We start from the raw sequence: 22,980 nt of genomic DNA, 5'->3' as shown, positions 1-22,980 counted from the left end.
AATTCCTAAGGGGAGTTTCAAAATCTCTTTCATATAAAAATTCTGTAAATTGAGCACATATGTAATAGGAAACAAAACAGATGTTGTACGAACAGATGGCATAAATTAAGGGAAGAGGACTGCACCTGCAACAAGATGAATTAATTCCTAAGGGCCCTTTCATATAAAAATTGTGTAATATTGAGCGCATGTGTAATAGGAAACAAAACAGATGTTGTGCGAACAGATGGCATATACTAAGGGAAGAGGACTGCACCTGTCACAAGACGAATGACTCTTCCTAAGGGGAGTTTCAAAATTCCTTTCGTCTAAAAATTCTGTAAATTGAGCACATATGTAATAGGAAACAAAACATATGTTGTACGAACAGATGGCATATACTAAGGGAAGAGGACTACACCTGCAACAAGAAGAATGAATTCCTAAGGGGAGTTTCAAAATCCCTTTCATATAAAAATTTGGTAAATTGAGCGCATATGTAATAGGAAACAAAACAAATGTTGCACGAGCAGATGGCATAAATTAAGGGAAGAGGACCGCAGCTGCAACAAGAAGAATGAATTCCTAGGGGTAGTTTCAAAATCCCTTTCATATGAAAATTGTGTAAATTGAGCGCATATGTAATAGGAAACAAAACAGATGTTGTACGAACAGATGGCATAAACTAAGGGAAGAGGACTGCACCTGCAACAAGAAGAATTAATTCCTAAGGGCCCTTTCATATAAAAATTGTGTAATTTTGAGCGCATGTGTAATAGGAAACAAAACAGATGTTGTGCGAACAGATGGCATATACTAAGGGAAGAGGACTGCACCTGCAACAAGAAGAATGAATTCCTAAGGATAGTTTCAAAATCCCTTTCATATAAAAATTGTGTAATATTGAGCGCATGTGTAATAGGAAACAAAACAGATGTTGTGCGAACAGATGGCATATACTAAGGGAAGAGGACTGCACCTGCAACAAGAAGAATGAATTCCTAAGGATAGTTTCAAAATCCCTTTCATATAAAAATTGTGTAATATTGAGCGCATGTGTAATAGGAAACAAAACAGATGTTGTGCGAACAGATGGCATATACTAAGGGAAGAGGACTGCACCTGTCACAAGATGAATGACTCTTCCTAAGGGGAGTTTCAAAATTCCTTTCGTCTAAAAATTCTGTAAATTGAGCGCATATGTAATAGGAAACAAAACAGATGTTGTACGAACAGATGGCATAAACTAAGGGAAGAGGACTGCACCTGCAACAAGAAGAATTAATTACTAAGGGCCCTTTCATATAAAAATTGTGTAATATTGAGCGCATGTGTAATAGGAAACAAAACAGATGTTGTACGAACAGATGGCATAAACTAAGGGAAGAGGACTGCACCTGCAACAAGAAGAATTAATTCCTAAGGGCCCTTTCATATAAAAATTGTGTAATATTGAGCGCATGTGTAATAGGAAACAAAACAGATGTTGTGCGAATAGATGGCATATACTAAGGGAAGAGGACTGCACCTGCCACAAGAAGAATTAATTCCTAAGGGGAGTTTCAAAATCTCTTTCATATAAAAATTCTGTAAATTGAGCACATATGTAATAGGAAACAAAACAGATGTTGTACGAACAGATGGCATAAATTAAGGGAAGAGGACTGCACCTGCAACAAGATGAATTAATTCCTAAGGGCCCTTTCATATAAAAATTGTGTAATATTGAGCGCATGTGTAATAGGAAACAAAACAGATGTTGTGCGAACAGATGGCATATACTAAGGGAAGAGGACTGCACCTGTCACAAGACGAATGACTCTTCCTAAGGGGAGTTTCAAAATTCCTTTCGTCTAAAAATTCTGTAAATTGAGCACATATGTAATAGGAAACAAAACATATGTTGTACGAACAGATGGCATATACTAAGGGAAGAGGACTGCACCTGCAACAAGAAGAATGAATTCCTAAGGGGAGTTTCAAAATCCCTTTCATATAAAAATTTGGTAAATTGAGCGCATATGTAATAGGAAACAAAACAAATGTTGCACGAGCAGATGGCATAAATTAAGGGAAGAGGACCGCAGCTGCAACAAGAAGAATGAATTCCTAGGGGTAGTTTCAAAATCCCTTTCATATGAAAATTGTGTAAATTGAGCGCATATGTAATAGGAAACAAAACAGATGTTGTACGAACAGATGGCATAAACTAAGGGAAGAGGACTGCACCTGCAACAAGAAGAATTAATTCCTAAGGGCCCTTTCATATAAAAATTGTGTAATTTTGAGCGCATTTGTAATAGGAAACAAAACAGATGTTGTGCGAACAGATGGCATATACTAAGGGAAGAGGACTGCACCTGCAACAAGAAGAATGAATTCCTAAGGATAGTTTCAAAATCCCTTTCATATAAAAATTGTGTAATATTGAGCGCATGTGTAATAGGAAACAAAACAGATGTTGTGCGAACAGATGGCATATACTAAGGGAAGAGGACTGCACCTGCAACAAGAAGAATGAATTCCTAAGGATAGTTTCAAAATCCCTTTCATATAAAAATTGTGTAATATTGAGCGCATGTGTAATAGGAAACAAAACAGATGTTGTGCGAACAGATGGCATATACTAAGGGAAGAGGACTGCACCTGTCACAAGATGAATGACTCTTCCTAAGGGGAGTTTCAAAATTCCTTTCGTCTAAAAATTCTGTAAATTGAGCACATATGTAATAGGAAACAAAACAGATGTTGTACGAACAGATGGCATAAATTAAGGGAAGAGGACTGCACCTGCAACAAGAAGAATTAATTCCTAAGGGCCCTTTCATATAAAAATTGTGTAATATTGAGCGCATGTGTAATAGGAAACAAAACAGATGTTGTACGAACAGATGGCATAAACTAAGGGAAGAGGACTGCACCTGCAACAAGAAGAATTAATTCCTAAGGGCCCTTTCATATAAAAATTGTGTAATATTGAGCGCATGTGTAATAGGAAACAAAACAGATGTTGTACGAACAGATGGCATAAACTAAGGGAAGAGGACTGCACCTGTAACAAGAAGAATTAATTCCTAAGGGCCCTTTCATATAAAAATTGTGTAATTTTGAGCGCATGTGTAATAGGAAACAAAACAGATGTTGTGCGAACAGATGGCATATACTAAGGGAAGAGGACTGCACCTGTCACAAGATGAATGACTCTTCCTAAGGGGAGTTTCAAAATTCCTTTCGTCTAAAAATTCTGTAAATTGAGCACATATGTAATAGGAAACAAAACAGATGTTGTACGAACAGATGGCATAAATTAAGGGAAGAGGACTGCACCTGCAACAAGAAGAATTAATTCCTAAGGGGAGTTTCAAAATCTCTTTCATATAAAAATTCTGTAAATTGAGCACATATGTAATAGGAAACAAAACAGATGTTGTACGAACAGATGGCATAAACTAAGGGAAGAGGACTGCACCTGCAACAAGAAGAATTAATTCCTAAGGGGAGTTTCAAAATCTCTTTCATATAAAAATTCTGTAAATTGAGCACATATGTAATAGGAAACAAAACAGATGTTGTACGAACAGATGGCATAAATTAAGGGAAGAGGACTGCACCTGCAACAAGAAGAATTAATTCCTAAGGGCCCTTTCATATAAAAATTGTGTAATATTGAGCGCATGTGTAATAGGAAACAAAACAGATGTTGTGCGAACAGATGGCATATACTAAGGGAAGAGGACTGCACCTGCCACAAGAAGAATTAATTCCTAAGGGGAGTTTCAAAATCTCTTTCATATAAAAATTCTGTAAATTGAGCACATATGTAATAGGAAACAAAACAGATGTTGTACGAACAGATGGCATAAATTAAGGGAAGAGGACTGCACCTGCAACAAGAAGAATTAATTCCTAAGGGCCCTTTCATATAAAAATTGTGTAATATTGAGCGCATGTGTAATAGGAAACAAAACAGATGTTGTGCGAACAGATGGCATATACTAAGGGAAGAGGACTGCACCTGTCACAAGACGAATGACTCTTCCTAAGGGGAGTTTCAAAATTCCTTTCGTCTAAAAATTCTGTAAATTGAGCACATATGTAATAGGAAACAAAACATATGTTGTACGAACAGATGGCATATACTAAGGGAAGAGGACTGCACCTGCAACAAGAAGAATGAATTCCTAAGGGGAGTTTCAAAATCCCTTTCATATAAAAATTTGGTAAATTGAGCGCATATGTAATAGGAAACAAAACAAATGTTGCACGAGCAGATGGCATATACTAAGGGAAGAGGACTGCACCTGCAACAAGAAGAATGAATTCCTAAGGGGAGTTTCAAAATTCCTTTCGTCTAAAAATTCTGTAAATTGAGCACATATGTAATAGGAAACAAAACATATGTTGTACGAACAGATGGCATATACTAAGGGAAGAGGACTGCACCTGCAACAAGAAGAATGAATTCCTAAGGGGATTTTCAAAATCCCTTTCATATAAAAATTGTGTAAATTGACCGCATATGTAATAGGAAACAAAACAGATGTTGTACGAACAGATGGCATAAACTAAGGGAAGAGGACTGCACCTGCCACAAGAAGAATGACTCTTCCTAAGGGGAGTTTTAAAATCCCTGTCATATAAAGATTCGACAAATTAAGCGCATATATAATAGGAAACAAAACAGATGCTGCACGAACAAATACCATATACCAGAAGGTAGATCTTCCTCAGGGTGAAGGGACTCTCAGCCACCACAAAATGACATGTGGGAAAATATCAGGTAAATTTTGACCGCCACGGGGAAGCCACCTAACCTCGTCTGTCAAAATTCTTCTGACATACCTGAACTTGATAACGCCTAGATAATTTAGAGGATTATTACTCTGAGAGTATACCTAAAAACTCCTGCCAAACCCCGGAAAAGTTTTGGTAAAATTCTAAAGCCTATATAAAGAAGGTGTCAAGACGCCCTTCTGACCACCCTTTGGAAAAAAAATGTGGTGACGTTTGTTTTTTACTAAGAGTAACCTTTATCCCAAAATTGTTGAAATCCATTGTCTATCTGAGAATGACGAAATCGTTTGGTTTTGTATCAGGCCTAAAGTACCCCTCTTGTTTAATATTATTACAACTGCTGTTTTTTATTACTCACCAAATCAAGATGTCAACGAAAAATGCACACTCATCCAGCAATTCCAGTCGAGTGCTGATTTTGGTATTTCTAAATACCCCAACGCTGGTCTTTTTTTAGTTGGTGACATCAATGACCCTAAGATGGATTCTATTTGCTCTTCTCTTAATGTTAGACAAATAGTTAAAATACCTAGTACTAGGGGAGGCACATCCCTAATGTAATTCTTACTAATATGAATATCTTTTATAACCCTCCTCTCTATCTTCCCCCCTTTGAGCGGGAGTTACCATCTTTCCCTCCTGTTATCTCCCTTTTTTTCAATAGCCTATGTCTCTTACCTCCCTTTTAGCAATTCTGACCTTCTTGCTTTTGTAAACTGAGAGTAAAGATCGTATATCCCATTTTTACTTATTAGTGCTTTCAGTGGCTTTCTTTTAAAGCCCTTGTCTGTTCTTTGCAATGAGTTTACTTAGTCTGTTTACTTCACCAAATATGAAAAAGAAAGATGGAGTGCCTGGTTTTGAAGGGGTTTGTTCCATCTCTCTCATTCCCATTTTCTCCAAATTAAATGAAGGATTCGTTGCTAGTTGACTGAAGAAAAAAAAACCCTTGCTCTTACAGACCTGGGCCAATTCGGGAATCTTAAACCCACTTCTACTTCCCATTAGGCCTACCTTATTTATCTTACCAACTCCATTGGGAAAATTATTGAAAAGACTACTACCTGGCTTGATTTAGTTCCCATTGATCTCCAAAAAGATTTTGACCTTGTTAATCACAATGTTGTTGTTTAGAAACTTGTCACCGAGTTGAATATTGACTTTTTTCTTGTGGAACTAGTTGCTTCTTTCCTATCAAATAGATCACAAGTAGTCAAGTAGTAGAATTATTATTCTAATTCCCTCCCTGTTCACAATAGAGTACTCCAAGGTGCTCTTCTTGGTCCCTTTCTTTTTTCAGTTATGATCAACAGTCTTGCGACAGGAGTTTCCTGACATGTGGAAATTCGTTGATAACCTTACGGCCGTTGAAAGCTATAAAAATTTAAATAAGCAATCCTATTTGTATCTTAATTGCATATGGTGTCCTAGAATTTGACTCGTCTAAATCCATAATATGCCAATTTGTCTCCTTAAATCTTCCCCCTTTTTTACCATATTTTTGTTAACCTGAGGCCAACACCGCTATGCACGCTCCTCCTTTATCCCTTTTACACCCTCCCAGGAAGCTCCCGTTTTCGTTAGATCTTTACTTACGATATTTTCCCAACCTAATCGAGGACAACCTGTTTTTCATTTACCCCTAGACGGCTGGCCGAAAAGGACAATATTTGGCAATCTGTCATCCTTCATCTATAGGACTAGCCCTATCTATTTCAACCTTTCCCTCATTATAGCCCTAGAATGCGTGTTGAACCACGCTTGCGGGTACCCAAAATAATTCGTAGGTAATTTCTCTGAAAACATCTAGCAAACATTTCTCCGTTTTTTGGAGTACCCTTGCTTTAGAACCATGATTGATCCCTGTCATCAATATAGCTTCCATTATTCTAATCTTGGTTCGCAGACTCTTCATATTGTTAGCTATCTTTAGTTTTCCAGGAGTTGATTCCTAAAGAATTGATACTTATTTTGGTCTGCATAAATTTTGAGCGTAAATAAAGCAGCATTGTCTTACACTAATTTAATAGGCTAAACCTTTTATTTATTTTAGGATGATTTGGGTCGTACTCCATTCGATTGTATTCCTGATCCGACAACAGTTGACCTTTTGCCTGAAGCTGAAAGTACGATTCAAGAGCTTTTTGAACTGCTTTCTATAAGGGCCTACTCTCCACCCGGTAGAAGTCAGACGCAAATGGTCAACAATGAAACCATTGGTGGCCGTGCTATTTTAAAGGCCATGGGACTGCGAATTGGAGATCGAGTTATGCTGAATGGTTGCAAAAGCGGCATACTAAGGTATATGATGTTTGATGCATTAGTAGCTTTTATGCCATATAGTTAAATTTTTGTTTGAAGTTTGTTTCATTACCTTGATAGTGATGGAACTGCCAATTTGAGAGAGAGTCATGGTGAACAGCTTTGAAAGTGGTATGATAAGGTGAAAGATTCTTGAGACGTTCGGAGACGGTTAAGGGGGGGTTGGCACATGCCCCGGGTGCAGAAATCTTTGGTGGTGAATTTCAGTTCAAATAGATAATCTAATTTTATAATCATTTCGTTACGTTTTGAAATGTTATTGAATCTGAAATTTTCACTTTTCTCATATCTTTTCTCGTATAAAGTGAAAAAAGTCAGATTTAAAGAAATGTAAAGTTTTATTATTGAATGAAAATTTTGGTAGTAAATAAACACTTAGTTAAAATTTGGCCTGAAATTTCTGGGGAGATAGGGGGAGGCCGCTAATCAAGATTTTTCCCCGGGCACATCAGAGGCCAGAATCACCACTGGAGACATTGTAAGCCAAACAATTGATAGAAAAAACATGTCTATCGCAGCAGGTAAAAATGCGAGGAAAGAAGAAGCAACTGAAGTAGCACGATCACCAAAGAGAAGAAGCATGGAAGGCTTCTAGTTTAACTATCATTTGGCACTTGCATAGGGTAATTTATTAAGGTCATCGCAAAAGGATCATCAAAACTTTGACCGGGATCCCAGGTAGCTTCGACTATGTTCGATTTTGGTGCTTGTTGGAATTACACCTAAGAAGTGAAGTTAGGTTAATCCTAATGAAATATAACAAAACTTGATGAAAAATGATATTTTGTAAACAAAATTATGGAAACCTAACCTAACCTATCCCCCCTAATTTACAAATATATAGCCCAAATTATACAAGTCCAGTGCATTTTATCTAAGTCCAATGCTTTGTATCATCCGTCACTTGGTTTTGTAGCTTTGAAACCGAATTTCTGAGATGTAACGTAAGCCTAATTATTCAATGTGTTTCCAATAACCGATAAGTACCCCGATTTTGACTGAAAAACGGACAAAACAATATTCTGTCTTCATACTGGAAAAAAAAATATCACCCGGCCTAGCAGGGGCGAACCCATCGATAAATTTCAGAGGGGGAGAGATATTATGGGTGAGGGATGGAGGTACTGGTTAAAAAGGAAAATAAAGTTTTTGGAATAATAAAGTTCAATAAAGTTCTTTATTGAGACAACACTATAAATATGCAGTTAGAAAATAAAATCAAGCCATCTTTTTTGTTGTGGTCCAGTTCCTCCAAAACGTCTTCTGCATTGACTGGAACATCTCAGTGTATGGATAATAAGGCAAATCCATTAAGCCGTTCCTGACCTGAGGCACTCCTGGTGTAAGACTTCACTCTTCTCAGGGTAGTAAAAGAACGGTCGCATGATGCCGTAGTGACGGGAATTGTTGCACCAATCTTCAAAAATTGATGTAGAGCGGGGAAAATCATCACTTTCTTTTAAGCACACTATGAAATATTTTGGTGCAAAATTTCCCAACTGTATCCTCCTCTCCACGAAGCTAGTCATCCACGTTCTCTCGTTCTCCTCCACGTGTTCATTCGTTCGTTCGTTCCACATGTTCTCCTCCACGAAGCTAGTCCAGTTTACAAGCTTCCCCTACTGCTGTCTGCATCAAGATACCAAAAAATAAGTCAGTGTCTGATAAATCTTTTGTTTTTTCTTCGTCGAGGGAAATGCAGTGTTGAGGAAATAAGTACTGCAGTGACTCCAGCAACTTTCTAAGACTAAGGAATTGCTGATGCATCCGCTGCAGAAAGTAGTCTATAAATGGGATAAACACAGAAAGTCGGTGATGTCTTTCAGGATCATCTGACACTGTTGCATAATTATTCCTATACGTTTGTTTTGGAGCTCGTAATGGGCACTCTAATGCTGATTTTATAATCTTGACACAGTTCAGTCCCTTCAATAAAAAATGGTTGAAACATCACTCCTCTCTCTCATGTCTCTGACTTTGCTCTTAAGATCGTCAGAATGTTTGAAAAAGTATACATGATCAAAGATGTCGACAAATTGTGTGACAGTCTAAAAACTTTACTCACAGTAACCATAGCTGCAACAAAACCTTATCTCTCAATAGCCGATAGCAAAAAATAAGCTTTGCTTGATAATTCACAATCTGAATCAGGCTGTTCTTAAATTGCCGCCATAGCCTTACCGATAATAATAATCATATCTTTAAACAAAAAGATGGCTTTTAAGTGCTCCACCCATCTAGTCTCACAAATTTGTTCAATCTTATTCTTTTTGTCCTTGTGATAAGATTACTTGCTTAGACAGTTTGTTTGAATATTGCCGAGTGTTTAGGTGAAATTTTAAAGAAATTAACTACTTCTTTCAAAGTTCCTAGATAATTTCTAATAACAGGCATGTTGTACAAATGACTTAGAATTAAGGAGTGACTTGTACAGTAAATATAGGCTGTCTAGGGAAAAATATCACGGAGTATAGAAGCCCATCCTTGAAACTGGCCACTCACAGCTGAAGCTCCGTCATAACCTTTACACCAAAAGTATTTTAATTGCTTCCCGTTCCGACTAAGGTTTGTATGAACCAAGGTCTGCTATCCATCAGTTGTTCCTTATAAAAGAAACAATTGATTGATAGCAGATATTAGAAAAATCTATAATTTTTACTTCCGTTTTGAAATAATGGACGACTAATTAATACACAGGGGCAAAGACTTCTATATAGACATTGAAAAAGCACATGCGTGATTTAATTTAAATTCAACGATCTTAGGAGCTCGAGGCTATAACAGCACGTGGCTGACTTAGCAGAAGCGTGGCATTGTTCCCAACTGTATTTTCACAAAACAAAAATTCTCATGTGGAGATTGTGACACATTACATATTGTTGTGAATACATTATTCTACATCAATGGGAATAAAACCCATAATAAATTTGGTTAGCTTTTAAGATTGTTAGGTTTTAAATTTATTTTATAAATTGAATAAATCGTTCAGTTTTTATCTTTATCACAATAAGATTTACAGCGTACATTATCCTTTTGATCTTTAAGATTATTCAAGATCTATAAGAACGTCGACCCTACAGGACAAATATTCCTAATTTCGGGGGAATGTATTATCCCCCCTGGGTTCTCCCCTACGGCCTAGAATGTTTTATGCTAGGCTGCTGAGCTGAAAAATTCAAAAACAGTTGGGTATATTGTGACCTGGGCGCTGGGGAAATATATAGCCAAAATTGTATTTTTTTCGTGGATTTTGCCATGCGCCACTCTATTTCAACCCATGTAACCGGAAAGTGAGTCAACTGGGACGAAATCAAGAAATGTAAAAACGCATCGCAAATGTATAATTAGGATGACATAGGTAAAGTGCAGTGAGATTCAGGGCAAACTGAGTTAACTACAATGTCTCTGCATATTATGAAGTAAAGAATGTTTTCTTAACATGGTTCCTTCTCAGTAGCCTCAGGTCTAGGCTTGTAACTAAAAATGATGTAATTATAGTCAACTTTTGGGAGAGGTGAAAAACAAGAATGATATAAAGCAGTGTTATTTTAAAGCCTTTAAATGTATAATTATGATTTTGTATGGTTTATCACTACTCTTTTAAAACAAGATTTATTTATAAGCATCGATGGTTCAGTGGTAGAATGCTCGCCTGCCACGCGGGCGGCCCGGGTTCGATTCCCGGTCGATGCATTTTTGAAAAGATTGAAATTGTTATTGATTATGGGTGATAATTATTATGATTGTTGGGTGACTTCAGAACTATCACACTTCAGGAAGTTCTTTTTTCGTGTGTTTGTATTTTTTCTTTCTATGCTTCATTCTTTTCTCTTTGTCGCTGCTATGGAGATTCCTAGGAGGTTGGGTTGAAATATTTAGCACTGTTTTCAGTTATGTACTTGCTCAGTTTTCAAAAAAAAAACAAAACAAAAATCTCTTGATCATTGTTGCTTATGATGGGATGCAAAAGTGCTTGTTTTTTATTTTTCTGAGGTTGTCTCGAAACCTGACAAAACAAAGATCGTGACCAAGGCCGCTCAAAAAAGGGTGGTGCTGGCGCTCTTGAGGCTGTTTTGCTTATACTTGAGTCGAGCAGGGGAGGGTACCTTCAGCATTTTGGCACGGGCACCACCAACCCCAGGAACGGTCCTTATTAATTAAATTTATCTAATTGACTCTATTGGTCTAAAATTCAGCTTACATCCAGGACTGGTGAGGGACATTTTCTGGCTTGCGAGAGATGCATTGTTTGGGAAGCGAGTCCAAAACTAAATAAAAAAGACGAAAATAGTTTAGGGTAATGCGTATAAGGGCCAAAAGGGCCCAAAGCTTATGTCCATCTCGACAGCGATGAAAATGTCAGACGTCTCTCATTTTCAAATTTCACAGTTTTCATTTGTTATTTGAAATTAATTTGTTGTGTTATTGAATGAAAAAAAGCGTTCTACGATCAAATTAAAGTAGTTGATGTTATTTTTTTCATTTTTTTTCAAATTGTCTAGAGTAACCCCTACCCATGGGGTTTGATTGGACGGCTGTAGTATTGGTTCGAACATTATGCTGAACTATTAGATTAGAACAACGCTTCCCAAACTGGCAGGCGCGCCTTTCCAGGGAGGCATGGACTAGTTTATGGGGAGGCGCGAGTATTAGCCAGGATTGACAAAAAAACAAATGAAATTGAAACTACACAGTCAAGCGAAATATCTTAACCTTTTCGGGACTGAGGCATTTACTGGCCCAGGATCAACAAAAAATAGGTAGAATTGGTAATCTATAATTTTGGTAATTTGTGCCTAACTAGTGGTTTAATAGTTAAAATAGTAATTGGCAATAGGTAGTTTGTAATTGGTAGTAAAATAGGTAGTTTCCATGTCTCAAGGTAGAATTAGCAAGATTTTATAGATGCTCATTCAGGGTTGAACAAATAGACGATTGACGATTAGACGATCGACGATCGACGACATAATCTTTGCGATTAATTAGTTTCTCAGATACGCACTTCTAAATTCGCCTTACAAGTAGAAGGAACTGATGTAGCTACAACCGCATATTTAGTTGGATATCTTTGATACATTGAAGAGAATAATATAACCCAAGATGTTTATTTGCAAACATATCCCTGGAAAAGCCACATCCCTTGAAACTTTTATTTTAATTGATACTTTTTTTTCTACGGTGAAAGGCATATTTTAGAATAATTGCGTTTGACTTAGTACAGATGGTGCAAAATCAATGTTAGGCATGATTAAAATGAAAAAAACTTATAGCACTAGTTAAAATGAAAACACCCGACGTTCTCGCGATTCACTGAATGCTTCAGAGACTAGCTCTTGTATAAAAAAATAAAAGTAAGGAACTTAATTGTTTATACAAAAGTCACGAAAATAACAAACTACATAAAAAAAGGTTCATTATAAGTTAGATTGTTTACAAAGCCTTGTGACGACATGGGAGCTACTTGTGCCACACTTTACATTGTGAAGTGTGCGGGCTATTTCTTGCTAAGGTCATTAACGTGAACTCAAAGGGGAAATTACAATTGTGATAAAAGAAAATCAAAATTTGAACGCAAGTATATTTAGGGATTATAATTTAATTATTAAACGTTTCTGTTGGGAGGAAATTTTAGGACAATCGACTGTTTTAAATTAAACGATGTAAGAACCACAAATACATTTATTGACTCAAAAAGCTAACGTGAAAGCATTCATAAAAAAATTTAGCTTTGGAATACGAACTGGGAAAAAATGAGTTTGACGTGTTTCCACATCTAAATTTATGCGCCCAAGAAAACATACTAGCAAACAAAAATCCATTCGTTGAGCACTGGGATGGTTTGCTAATTTATTTCTTGAATTATTTTGATGATTTCAATTTCGTAGAATTTTTATGGATACAGAATCTATTTATCGACGAAGAAAATGATGAATTTAAATTAACAAGTACTTAGAAAGAAAACTTGATTGAATTATCTTTAAAACAAAAATTTCAGAATTCATCTCTAATTCAATTTTGGCTATGTATTAAGAGCGAATATGATATTTTGTCAAATAAAGGTTTACAAGAATTGCTGCCTTTCGCAAAATCTTGTTAATACACAGCAGGATTTTCTGTATTAGGTGAAATGAAATTTGCATTAGGTGAAATGAAATTTGCATTAGGTGAAATGAAATTTGCCTTAGGTGAAATGAAATATGCATTAGGTGAAATGAAATCGAGATACTGTGTTCGTTTCGTTGCAAGAAGGGAGCTTTGTGTTGCTCTCTCATGATTGACACCTTTGATTTGACAAACTGTGTGCTAATAGGCAAGTACATTCTCTTTAAAAGCCAAAAAATATAAATTTGTTTGTCATTTTCTTTGTTTATAAATTTGTCTTAAATAGATTTCATAGAACTAAAAAGTTTCATGTTTGTACTAAAAGGCAAGCATATGATTCTCTTTAAAAGACAAAAATACAAATTTGTTTGTCATTTTCTTTGTTTATAAATGTGTCTTAAATAAATATCATAGAACTAAAAATTTTCATCTGTATTGTTTTGTAAAATGGAAGGGTGACACCATACGATAAATATTTTTAAGGGAGCCCTGGTTAATATAAAGTTTTGAAATCACTGGATTGGGAGGTATTTTTTCAAAGACTTGTAAAGTTGTAGAAAGTGAAAAACAGGACTTCAGGTACTTAAATTTACAATTAATCATTAAAATAAGACCCAATTCACCGTGGTGTGCACGAGCTAAGATTATAGTCAAGATAGTCAAAAGATTGTAGTCACTAATCCTTTCCATGCCTCCTAAGTCTTATGGACAAGGAAGTTTTTAAATCATGCCTTTTGCACTGATGTATCTGGAGTCGCTTGAAACACGAATTTCTATCCACTTTTTCTCAAAAAGAATACCCTGAAATAACCGTGATTGATATTTTTCCATTGGGCTGCACAAAACTCTGCGCTACGTTTGCTAAGTACAAAAATCGCTATTTTACGATTGTCGTTAATTTACGGAATAAGATTGTTTCCCCAAAAAAAGTCGAGATCGAAGAGCTGGATGTCTTCCACATCGCCGCAATAAAATGAGCCATCACTTGAAATGTTTTTTAGATCAATAAATTCGCTATATTTGATTTCAACAATTCTTAGTGACTGTCTACGCTTCTTTTTGTGGTCTTCTTTTCTGTCGTTTTCTTGCTTGCTCTAATTCATCTTTCCAAGTGTATCGGTAATTGTTGGGGCCTGTCCCAAATTGCGGGTTTGTCGCCCAAAACAGCAGGCCAAATTTGGCACAAAGAAGAAAGGTCAAAAACTATTGATTTTCTTTCGATCTAAAAGGCCTCAAATGATGCCAAGGGACTTGTGTTTCAAGCACCATAACTACTGGTTTGTCTGTTTTTAGAAAAGACAAAAAACCTTGACCCGAGAAAATATGCCTGTTGAATGGGGAAACTGGGGGAAACTCAGGTTGCAAAAAAATCAGACACAGTGTTCGCCAAGCTAAATTTTTCCAAGAAACTCTGTGAAGTATGCTCTGTCACTTCATAGGCCGAAATTCGCTAATTCGCTTTGGATGTAAAAGAATAGGGCATGTATCGTGTGGTCTCATATGTTTAATATAATGCTTGGCGGATTCAAGGAAGGTGTTGCCGTTGACCCATCTGCTTTGGTTAGCTAAACCTAGAACTCCTGATGACCCATGAAAAAATAAATAAATGAATAGCCAAGAAAACGAGGGTAAAATCACCCAGTCGATAAATAAGAAATCTCTTTTTTCTCTTTGTGTGGATCCTCTTTTTGGTTTTTAAGCACTGAAGACGGCTTGGCGAAGTTCCTCGCCGGCATATTTGTTTTTGTCATCTTCGCTTCTTTTCTATCCACTGGTTGATATTACCCTCGATTCCTTAGTTATTCAATTATTTTTTTTTCTCGATTGCCATACGCCATGCGTAGCCAGTGTGGTCTTAGAATGTATTTCTTGGTGACCTAACGCCTAGTTTTTGAGCTTTGTGGTTAACTCATGGGAAGATATACAATGGAGGCGTAGTGGCACCAAACGCACCGCAAACGCAGACTATTGTCACGACTTGAACACGTTTGGTGGATGTAGTGCATGAAACTTCCTTTAATACCATCGGAGCTAAAATTCGAGGTTGAGGCAGGACGACTGGGATCCCCTTCTCATTAACTTTCCATATCCTGCTAGGCGTGTGCTTTCCAACGAAACATGGATAGACAGTCAAAGGTTTGTCAAAAAAGTTTCCACGACAGCGCGGCTAAAGCCACTTGCTCTTGCTCTTGGTGCGCTTGGTTTCTTTTACTAGTCTAGGCGAGTAGCAATGGAGGTCGTTGTATCTAAATGTTGTCATTATATAATGCTCGATTCCGAGTAAAATCGTGGTTCACTCTTTTACCAGGATGCTGCTTACATAACGTCGAAGCCTTTTTCCTGTTTGGAATTTATATGCACAAAAGAAACAAAGCAAGGAATCGTGGTTGCAGCTATAACTATAACTGCAATCTTGTTGAAAGTAAATATATTTCCTTCATACTGGGTAATTGTAAAGTATTTATTTGTGTGTTTTTACCCTAAATACCAATCTTTTAGAGACGGAGTTGGTTCGGACAGACATAAAAATGTTCGAACCAACCTCCAATTGCCATGTCTGGCCGTATGAGTCCTCTTACGACATTAAAGTTTCTTTTTTATTAGATAGGACCCAACGTCTGCTCCAAATTCTTCCTCTATAAACCGCATTTTTCCAAAAAAAAAATCTTATTGCAAATACAGGATCTGGGCAACTCTTTAATTTTAAGCAGAGACGCTTAAAAAAATTATGTTAAAAACGCCTTTTTGGAAAATAATATACAAATGGATGCTGGTATCTTGATCCAAACTAGTATGATGATAGGGTAATAGATGTAGCACGTAGCTCGATGTTTCAAGAATTTGATCTAACGTTTTCACTTGAAGAGAACCCTAGAAATTTCAATTTCCATTTGAATTCTGCTTATAATCTACGATCCCATATTGATAAAATTATCCCTATGAAAACAATAAGAAGGAGACAAATACCTATCTCTCGTTTTCTTTATCGAAAAAAAAGGAAATTCTGTTAAATTGTAGTTAGCGGCTTGAAACCTCTGCTGTAGGATTCTCAAATATATGGAATGTAATGAAGCTATCCTAGTTTTGGTATGTTTCCACCCTTTCTGTACCAATGTCCATACATTCGACAAGACATATTTATAAGTAACTACATATACGAAATCGATTATGTGTCTGTCTATTTGACTGTCCTCTATGGTTTACTGCACTGTTCATCAGATCGCCAAGAAAATTTAGGAACTTGTTCAATACACTTATGCAAAGGTTTTAGGAAAGGAATTCCTCTCCAGGCCCTCTTTTCCTGCTGACTGAAATAAGAGATCCCTGAATGCAAATGCTTGCTATTTCCTTCCATTCAAATTTCACACTATTCAGTTTTCTGGATACTAATCATTCAATAATGCCCAATGTGTAAATTATTCCCGACATGTAAAGATTTTAGGAAAGAAATTCCCCTGCAGGCCCTCTTTTCGTGCTGACTGAAATAAGAGATCCCTGAATGCAAATGCTTGCTATTTCCTTCTATTCAAATTTCACTCTATTCAGTTTTCTGGATACTAATTATTCAATAATGTCCGACGTGTAAATTAATGATGGAGGGAAGAAATTTTTCGCTTTTTGAGGAGTTCCGGGGGAATTTTTAAAATACATTTAAATTAATCTTTATTGATACAACGGGGAGATTTACTGTGGGGGAGAATATTCCGGTGGGAGATTTTCCTTAAATTCCCTTACTTTGAAATTGCAGCAACGCAGGACGACATATGCCAATATTTGTGTTGCTCTTGTTGCCTCAACCATGGCATTAATCATATCCAAAATCTTCCCAGAAGGAGGTAAAATACATGCATTTAAAGTACTGAGATAGCTGCCCCGTCAAGACACTTCTAAAGCGATCGGAGAGGCTTCGAAGTGCTATTATCGTTGACTGATGCTCTTGAGACTCGAGTCTTGGGTGCATCAGCGAAGGAGGATTAGCATGCTCAGTTTTGGATCTGATTCAGGAGGTGTGCTGTGCTGAAATGGAGATGAAGTAAAGAAATTCATATAGATAAATATTATATAATATCTAAATTATTTAACCAAACTGTTATCTCAATATTTTTTTATGCGTAAATAAAATATTTTGTAGATAAGATAAATTTGTATATAATTTCGTTACTCAATTCGTTCGTGTATTAACTTACTCTATTTTCGTGAATAGTTACCCTACTCGTCATGCAAGGTGCCAGATTGCAATGTTCTATGCTTCCATGTTCTTAAAGTTCCTTCAGAAGTGATCCTCTTGGGCTTGCCAAAATCATACCAGTTCATCACATCGTGTGCCTTGGTCTCCCCATTGGCTCTTCAATGAAGCACACGCGACAACTTCTATTAGCTCACTTTAGACGCGAAGTTGGTAATAGATATGCATACTTTGTCACGAATAAGTTACGCTTCAACCACCGCATTTTTTCTAAACTTTTCAACTCCATAACTCCAGTGAGCTTCCAAATTATTCATATGTGTCATCGTTTTGGAAAGTTCTTACAAACTCTGATGAATCGTAATTCTGATCAGTCTTCTTCGTTTTCATGAAACATCTCGTTTGTCTCCTCTTCCCCCTGGACTCGCGATTCCTGTCTTATTAGAAAATTCAGCATTTCGAACCCCATCCTCATAGGCAGTGCATTAGCGCTGCCTAAGTAAATAGCGATATGGGCACATTGAATTATTATTTTGTTTTTGGTTTTAGACCAGGGCACTCCGTATCGAAGGCTTTGTCGTCGAAACCTCGAAAAGGGCTCATTCGATTCGAAATTGAAAGGGCTAGTGCCATTTTTGATAGTCGAAAGTAATTGGAGGGCAACTAACCCCTTTTCCACGCCCAGCATTTCCCCATACGTACCCAATCAAAAATTTCGGGATAGCCACTTTGTTCAACGTAGTTGAAAGGTCCGTAAATTATGTTTTTGAGGATGACAACCCCCCTACTGCTCTCAGGGCAAGGGTTATAAGTCATGTCCTAGGGGCGTGTAAGGTTTATACAGAAAGAGGGATTGTATAAACTTCGGAGGGGGCTCATTGGCCTGCTAGTCAGAAGTTTTACTGCCCTTTTTGAGAAGAGTGATTGGACGGTGGGTAGCCCCCACCCCCACCCCACATCTCGTATTTTCCCGAAATGCATCTGATAGAAATTTTGAGATGGTTATTTGTTGTCGTAGAAACTTGGAAAAGAGCTCATTAGATTGGAAATCGAAAGGGCTGGTATCCTTTTTAATAGTCAAAAGTGGTTGAAGGGCAACTAACACCCCTCTCACGTCCACCATTTCCCCAAGCACATTTGATCAAAAATTTGAGATAGCCATTCAATGTAATTAAAAAGTCTCGAAAATCTGTCTTTGGGGATGTCTACCCTCCCCCCTCATAGCCCTCAGGGAAAGGGGTTTCAAGTTATGCCCTGGGAGTATGTAAGGTATATATAGAAAGAGCGACCATGTAAAATTGATAGAGGACTCACTCATTGGGTTGATAATCAGAAGTTCTGGTGCCCTTTTTAAGATTCAGAGTAATCGAAGGGTGGATACCCTCCACACCTTGTATTTTCCCGAAACACACATGATAGAAATTTTAAGATGGCCATTTATTGTCTTAGAACCTTCTAAAAGAGTTCATTCGATTGGAAATTGAAAGGGCTAGTGCCCTTTTTTATTTTCTAAGGGGATTGGAGGGCAACTAACCCCCCTCCCACGCCACCATTTCCCAAAACAAATCCGATCGAAACTTTGAGATAGCCATTTTGGTCAATTTAACTGAAAGGTTCGGAAATTATGTCTTTGAAAATGACTACCCCCCCCCCTCACAGCTATCAGGGCAAGGGTTGTAAGTTATGCCCTGGGGGTATATAAGGTATATATAGAAAGGATGCTTGTATAAAACTCGTAGGTGGATTATTGGATTGGTCATCAGAAGTTCTAGTGCTCTTTTTAAGATTAAGAGTGATCGGTGGATACGCCTCCACACCTCGTTTTTTCCCGAAACGCATCTGATAGAAATTTTGAAATGGCCATTTTTTGTCGTAGAAACTTCGAAAAGAGCTCATTTGATTGAAAATTGAAACGGCTAGAGCTCTTTTTTATAGGCGAAAGTAATTGGAGGGCAACTAACCCCCCTCTCGCGCCCATCACTTTCCCCAAACAAATACAATCAAAATTTTGAGATAGCAATTTTGTTCAACGTAGTGGAAAGGTCTGGAAATTATGTCCTTGATGATGACAACCCCCCCCCCCCCCGGCAGTCCTCAGGGCTAGCGTTATAAGATATGCCCTGGGGATATATAAGGTATATATAGAAAGGGTGATCCTATAAACATCGGAGGGGGCTCATAACGAGCTAAAATTAACATGAGTAGGGCTGATAACCCCCATGTCTTCTCAAGACCAGAACACAATTTGCGCTTTACTTAAAAAAAAGACCGAGGATTGGCGGTTTAGTTGACATAAATTGATATAATATTTTTGATAATTTTTTATTTATCAAGGTAAGAAAGGTGAAAATATTTCAAACGTATTTTGTTTTCAGTAAAGCGTAAACTATGTTCTGGTCTTGCGAAGGAGTGGGGGCTATCAGCCCTACTAATGTTAATTTTTGCTTGTTCTGAGTTTGACTGCGCTATTTATTTAATTTCTGTTCGTTTTAGTTTATTTATTGATAGTGATTTACGGTCATTTTACGCTTGGAAGTTTATTTGACTTCATTTTTGCTCATTCTTGCCATAATGGAGCTCGTTACTTTTCTTTGAAAAACTTGTTTAATGGAAATTTAATGTTATTTTTCCTGGAAAAGCTGGTTTTACTATTTGAAATGTGTTTAAATAACCTTAACCTTCCTTGGTATTCAGTAATGACCAAGCAATAAAGTAAATATTAGATATTTTAAAATTTCATACTTTTTCGATTATTGAAGGTCGATCTTCGTACCGACCCCGAATTTTATCATTTTCCCATTTTCGTGGAGGGACTCACTTTCAAAAGTCACGCACACCAGGTGACGCGTACAAAACGTGCCAGAAACTGTGCCGGGCATGGTGGAACTCTGTGGCACACGTGGTATTGTGAGATGGACACGTAGTGGTGCAAAGTGGGTCCTCCCTCGGCTATATGTTTAACTGTTTGCTTTACGTTTTTTAATTTATTCTTTTACTTTTAAACACTAATACTAATAACTTGCCTCTCCAGCGCAGTTGACCGGAATTAATTAGCTATGGCTTTAATCATGTTTCCCAATTTATGCATTGGTAAAAATTCTCTCCTTGAAGTTATTATAAGTTTTTGAATTTTTAATTTTGTAATGGGGTCACCCCCATGTGACCATACAGGTAAGCACGCTCTGAGACGACACTGGCAATGCCAGTGTCGTAACGCCAGTAAAAAAACATATGACAAGAAAAATATTTGACAAAAAAAATTAAATCACCCTCGTTTGGTTTCCAATTTTTTTTATTTTTGACTTTTTTTTCTTTTTTGTTTGCTCAAAAGCCATGCGCCAGAGGATAGTTCTTTGTGATTTGGATTGGGGATAGGATTTGTTTCATGTGATGCTGACGGGAGATAGAAAGGATTGGTTCTGTTGTTGGTTTTTTATGGTTTTCAAGGGCAAAGTAGGCATTTATCTTCTTCAGGCCTTCTTTTCTTCCTTCCTTACATTTTATACCTTCTATTTTGTACCATTTTTACACTTTACATTTTATACCATTTTACATCTTACATTTTATATTGTTTTCTTACCATTGTCAAAAAAATTATTTCAGGTATTTCGTATTCAAATTTTTTTATACCTCTTTACCATCGAAAGCTTTCAGAGGTTGCCGTTTTTATTGTATTGTGTTTTTTTTCCTCTAATAATTCTTATTCAATATTCGAAATAATTTGGAAATACCTTAGAAATGAGAATCGTTTTTTAGATGAACTCTTCCCCCATCTCTACCTTGAATTTTGCCTCACTTCTGGAATTTCTTCGCTTTACTAGCTGTTCATTAATATGAGTACCATGGCCTGGGTAGCATCTATTTAAATTAATTAACGGTACAAAATTATAGCCTCCACCCTCTCTCTCACATCCTTTTTTTTTGTATACATGTATGTTTGTTTTTCCATATTTACGGTGGGAGCAGTGAATAGTTAAAAACAGTTAAAGTTAAAGTTGAACAGTTAAAAGTAGAATAGCCAAGCCTCAGAGTGTTTTTTCACAGTTAAAATAAGTTTGGAAGAATAGGAAGACAAGTTTGAAAACCAAGATTAGAATATTGGAAGTTACAGTGATGATACTGGTCAAATATGGCTCTGAAACATGGGCGTTCAGAAAAAGTGATGAAGATTTACGAGATGTTTTCCAGAAAAATTGCCAACGGATTGTTGTGGGTACCCGACTGACTGACTGTATTTCAAACAGTAGGCTCTACGAAAAATTTGGTTCAATCTCGCTTTCTAGGGCTATAATGAAAGAAAAGTTGAGATGGCTAGGGCACGTTCTGCGGATGAAGTATGACACATTGCCGAAGTTTGTCCTTTTTGGCCAACCATATAGGGCTAAATAAAAAGCAAGTTTTCCTCGTCTGGGGTGGGAGGATGTCATAAAGAAAGGTCCAAAGGAAACGGGAACTTCCTTGGAGGGTGTAAAGAGTGAGGCTTTGAATGGATTGGGGTGGAGGAGGAGTGTGCGTAGCTATGTTGGCCTCAGGCGGCTTGGTGCTGCGGCGAGTTGTTAGTTTATTAGTATTGAAAATGATTGTTTTTTAAAGGTATTGTGGCACTACTGACTTTGCGTTGGGTGTGTGGGCAGGGATTGAATTAGACACAGCAGAAGGGAAGCACAACGGAACAGTCAACGAGGTTACTTACTTTAAGTGCTCATCGGATAGAGGTAAGTAAATAAATAGTGAGAAGTTGTTCGTTTCTTAAGCTACGCATAAATTGTTGAATAAGTCAAATCGAATGACTCTCTGTTGTATTATAAGATGATAAAAAAAAATATAAAGACGATATAAGTAAATAATGTAAATTTTAAAAAGCATTCGTATTAAGAATTATTTCTTCTGATTGATTGAGAGGTCTTAAATTTTTTCAGTTTCAATTTTTTCTTCAGTTCTTCAACTGTGAAACTCTTAAGCTTAAAAAATAGAATTTAAAGTGAAATAAAATCTTAGACTGATAAGCTTTAAGGAATTAACATCATTATATATCAAATATTTAGTTTAATTTTATTAGTTCTTCCTAAGGCTGTTCAAGACAGATACAGTTTTCACTAAAGCGCCAATTACGCAGTGGGGTTTAGACTTTTACATTTAGGGAAGGGGCAGTAGGCAAACTCTTGTTTTTAGTGATTTTTGTTCGTTTTAAACTTGATTTGCATATTCAATTTAAGCTTGACTCTTTTTAAGATTTATTTATTCATTTACATTAGTACTTGTTGTATGTTTGTTTGATATGATTGTTTATTTTATTTATGTACGTTTTGGGTTACATTTATTCTTTAACAGTAATTTCTGGTCGTTTTAGTTTAAGTATTACAGGAATTTATTATTGTTGATCTTAGGTTTAATATGGCCTTTAATTTTGTTTGAGAAACTTATTTTTCGGATTTTTGTTCTTTTAATAATTTCTGCCTGTTTTTGATTGCCAAAGTTTCAAGTTTTTCAACATCCCCCCTTTCATTTTTTTTAACATCAAAATTGCATCAAAGTGTCAAATCTAGTATCACAGTACCAAAGTTTAAACTAAACAAACCATCAAAGTAAACAACGTA

At 36.7% G+C, this 22,980-nt stretch overlaps 1 protein-coding gene and 1 non-coding gene across 3 annotated transcripts in view; both read left to right on the top strand.

Moving 5' to 3' along the window:
- Positions 1 to 22,980, top strand: part of LOC136037851 (CAP-Gly domain-containing linker protein 4-like) — a 149,133-nt gene that overhangs the window by 32,961 nt on the left and 93,192 nt on the right. For both annotated transcript variants that reach the window (XM_065720696.1, XM_065720697.1), the window contains exons 6-7: positions 6,827 to 7,074; positions 21,977 to 22,098. In XM_065720696.1, coding sequence (XP_065576768.1) covers positions 6,827 to 7,074; positions 21,977 to 22,098 — 370 coding nt within the window. The remainder of the gene's footprint in view (positions 1 to 6,826; positions 7,075 to 21,976; positions 22,099 to 22,980) is intronic.
- On the top strand, positions 10,718 to 10,788 carry Trnag-gcc (transfer RNA glycine (anticodon GCC)). Its single transcript has one exon. It is a non-coding gene; the product is annotated as a tRNA-Gly (tRNA).

This window comes from Artemia franciscana, chromosome 17 (assembly GCF_032884065.1).
Source record: "Artemia franciscana chromosome 17, ASM3288406v1, whole genome shotgun sequence".
Taxonomy (NCBI): domain Eukaryota; kingdom Metazoa; phylum Arthropoda; class Branchiopoda; order Anostraca; family Artemiidae; genus Artemia; species Artemia franciscana.
Note: the sequence above shows the minus strand (reverse complement) of the source record. Positions and strands in the feature narration are given on the sequence as shown.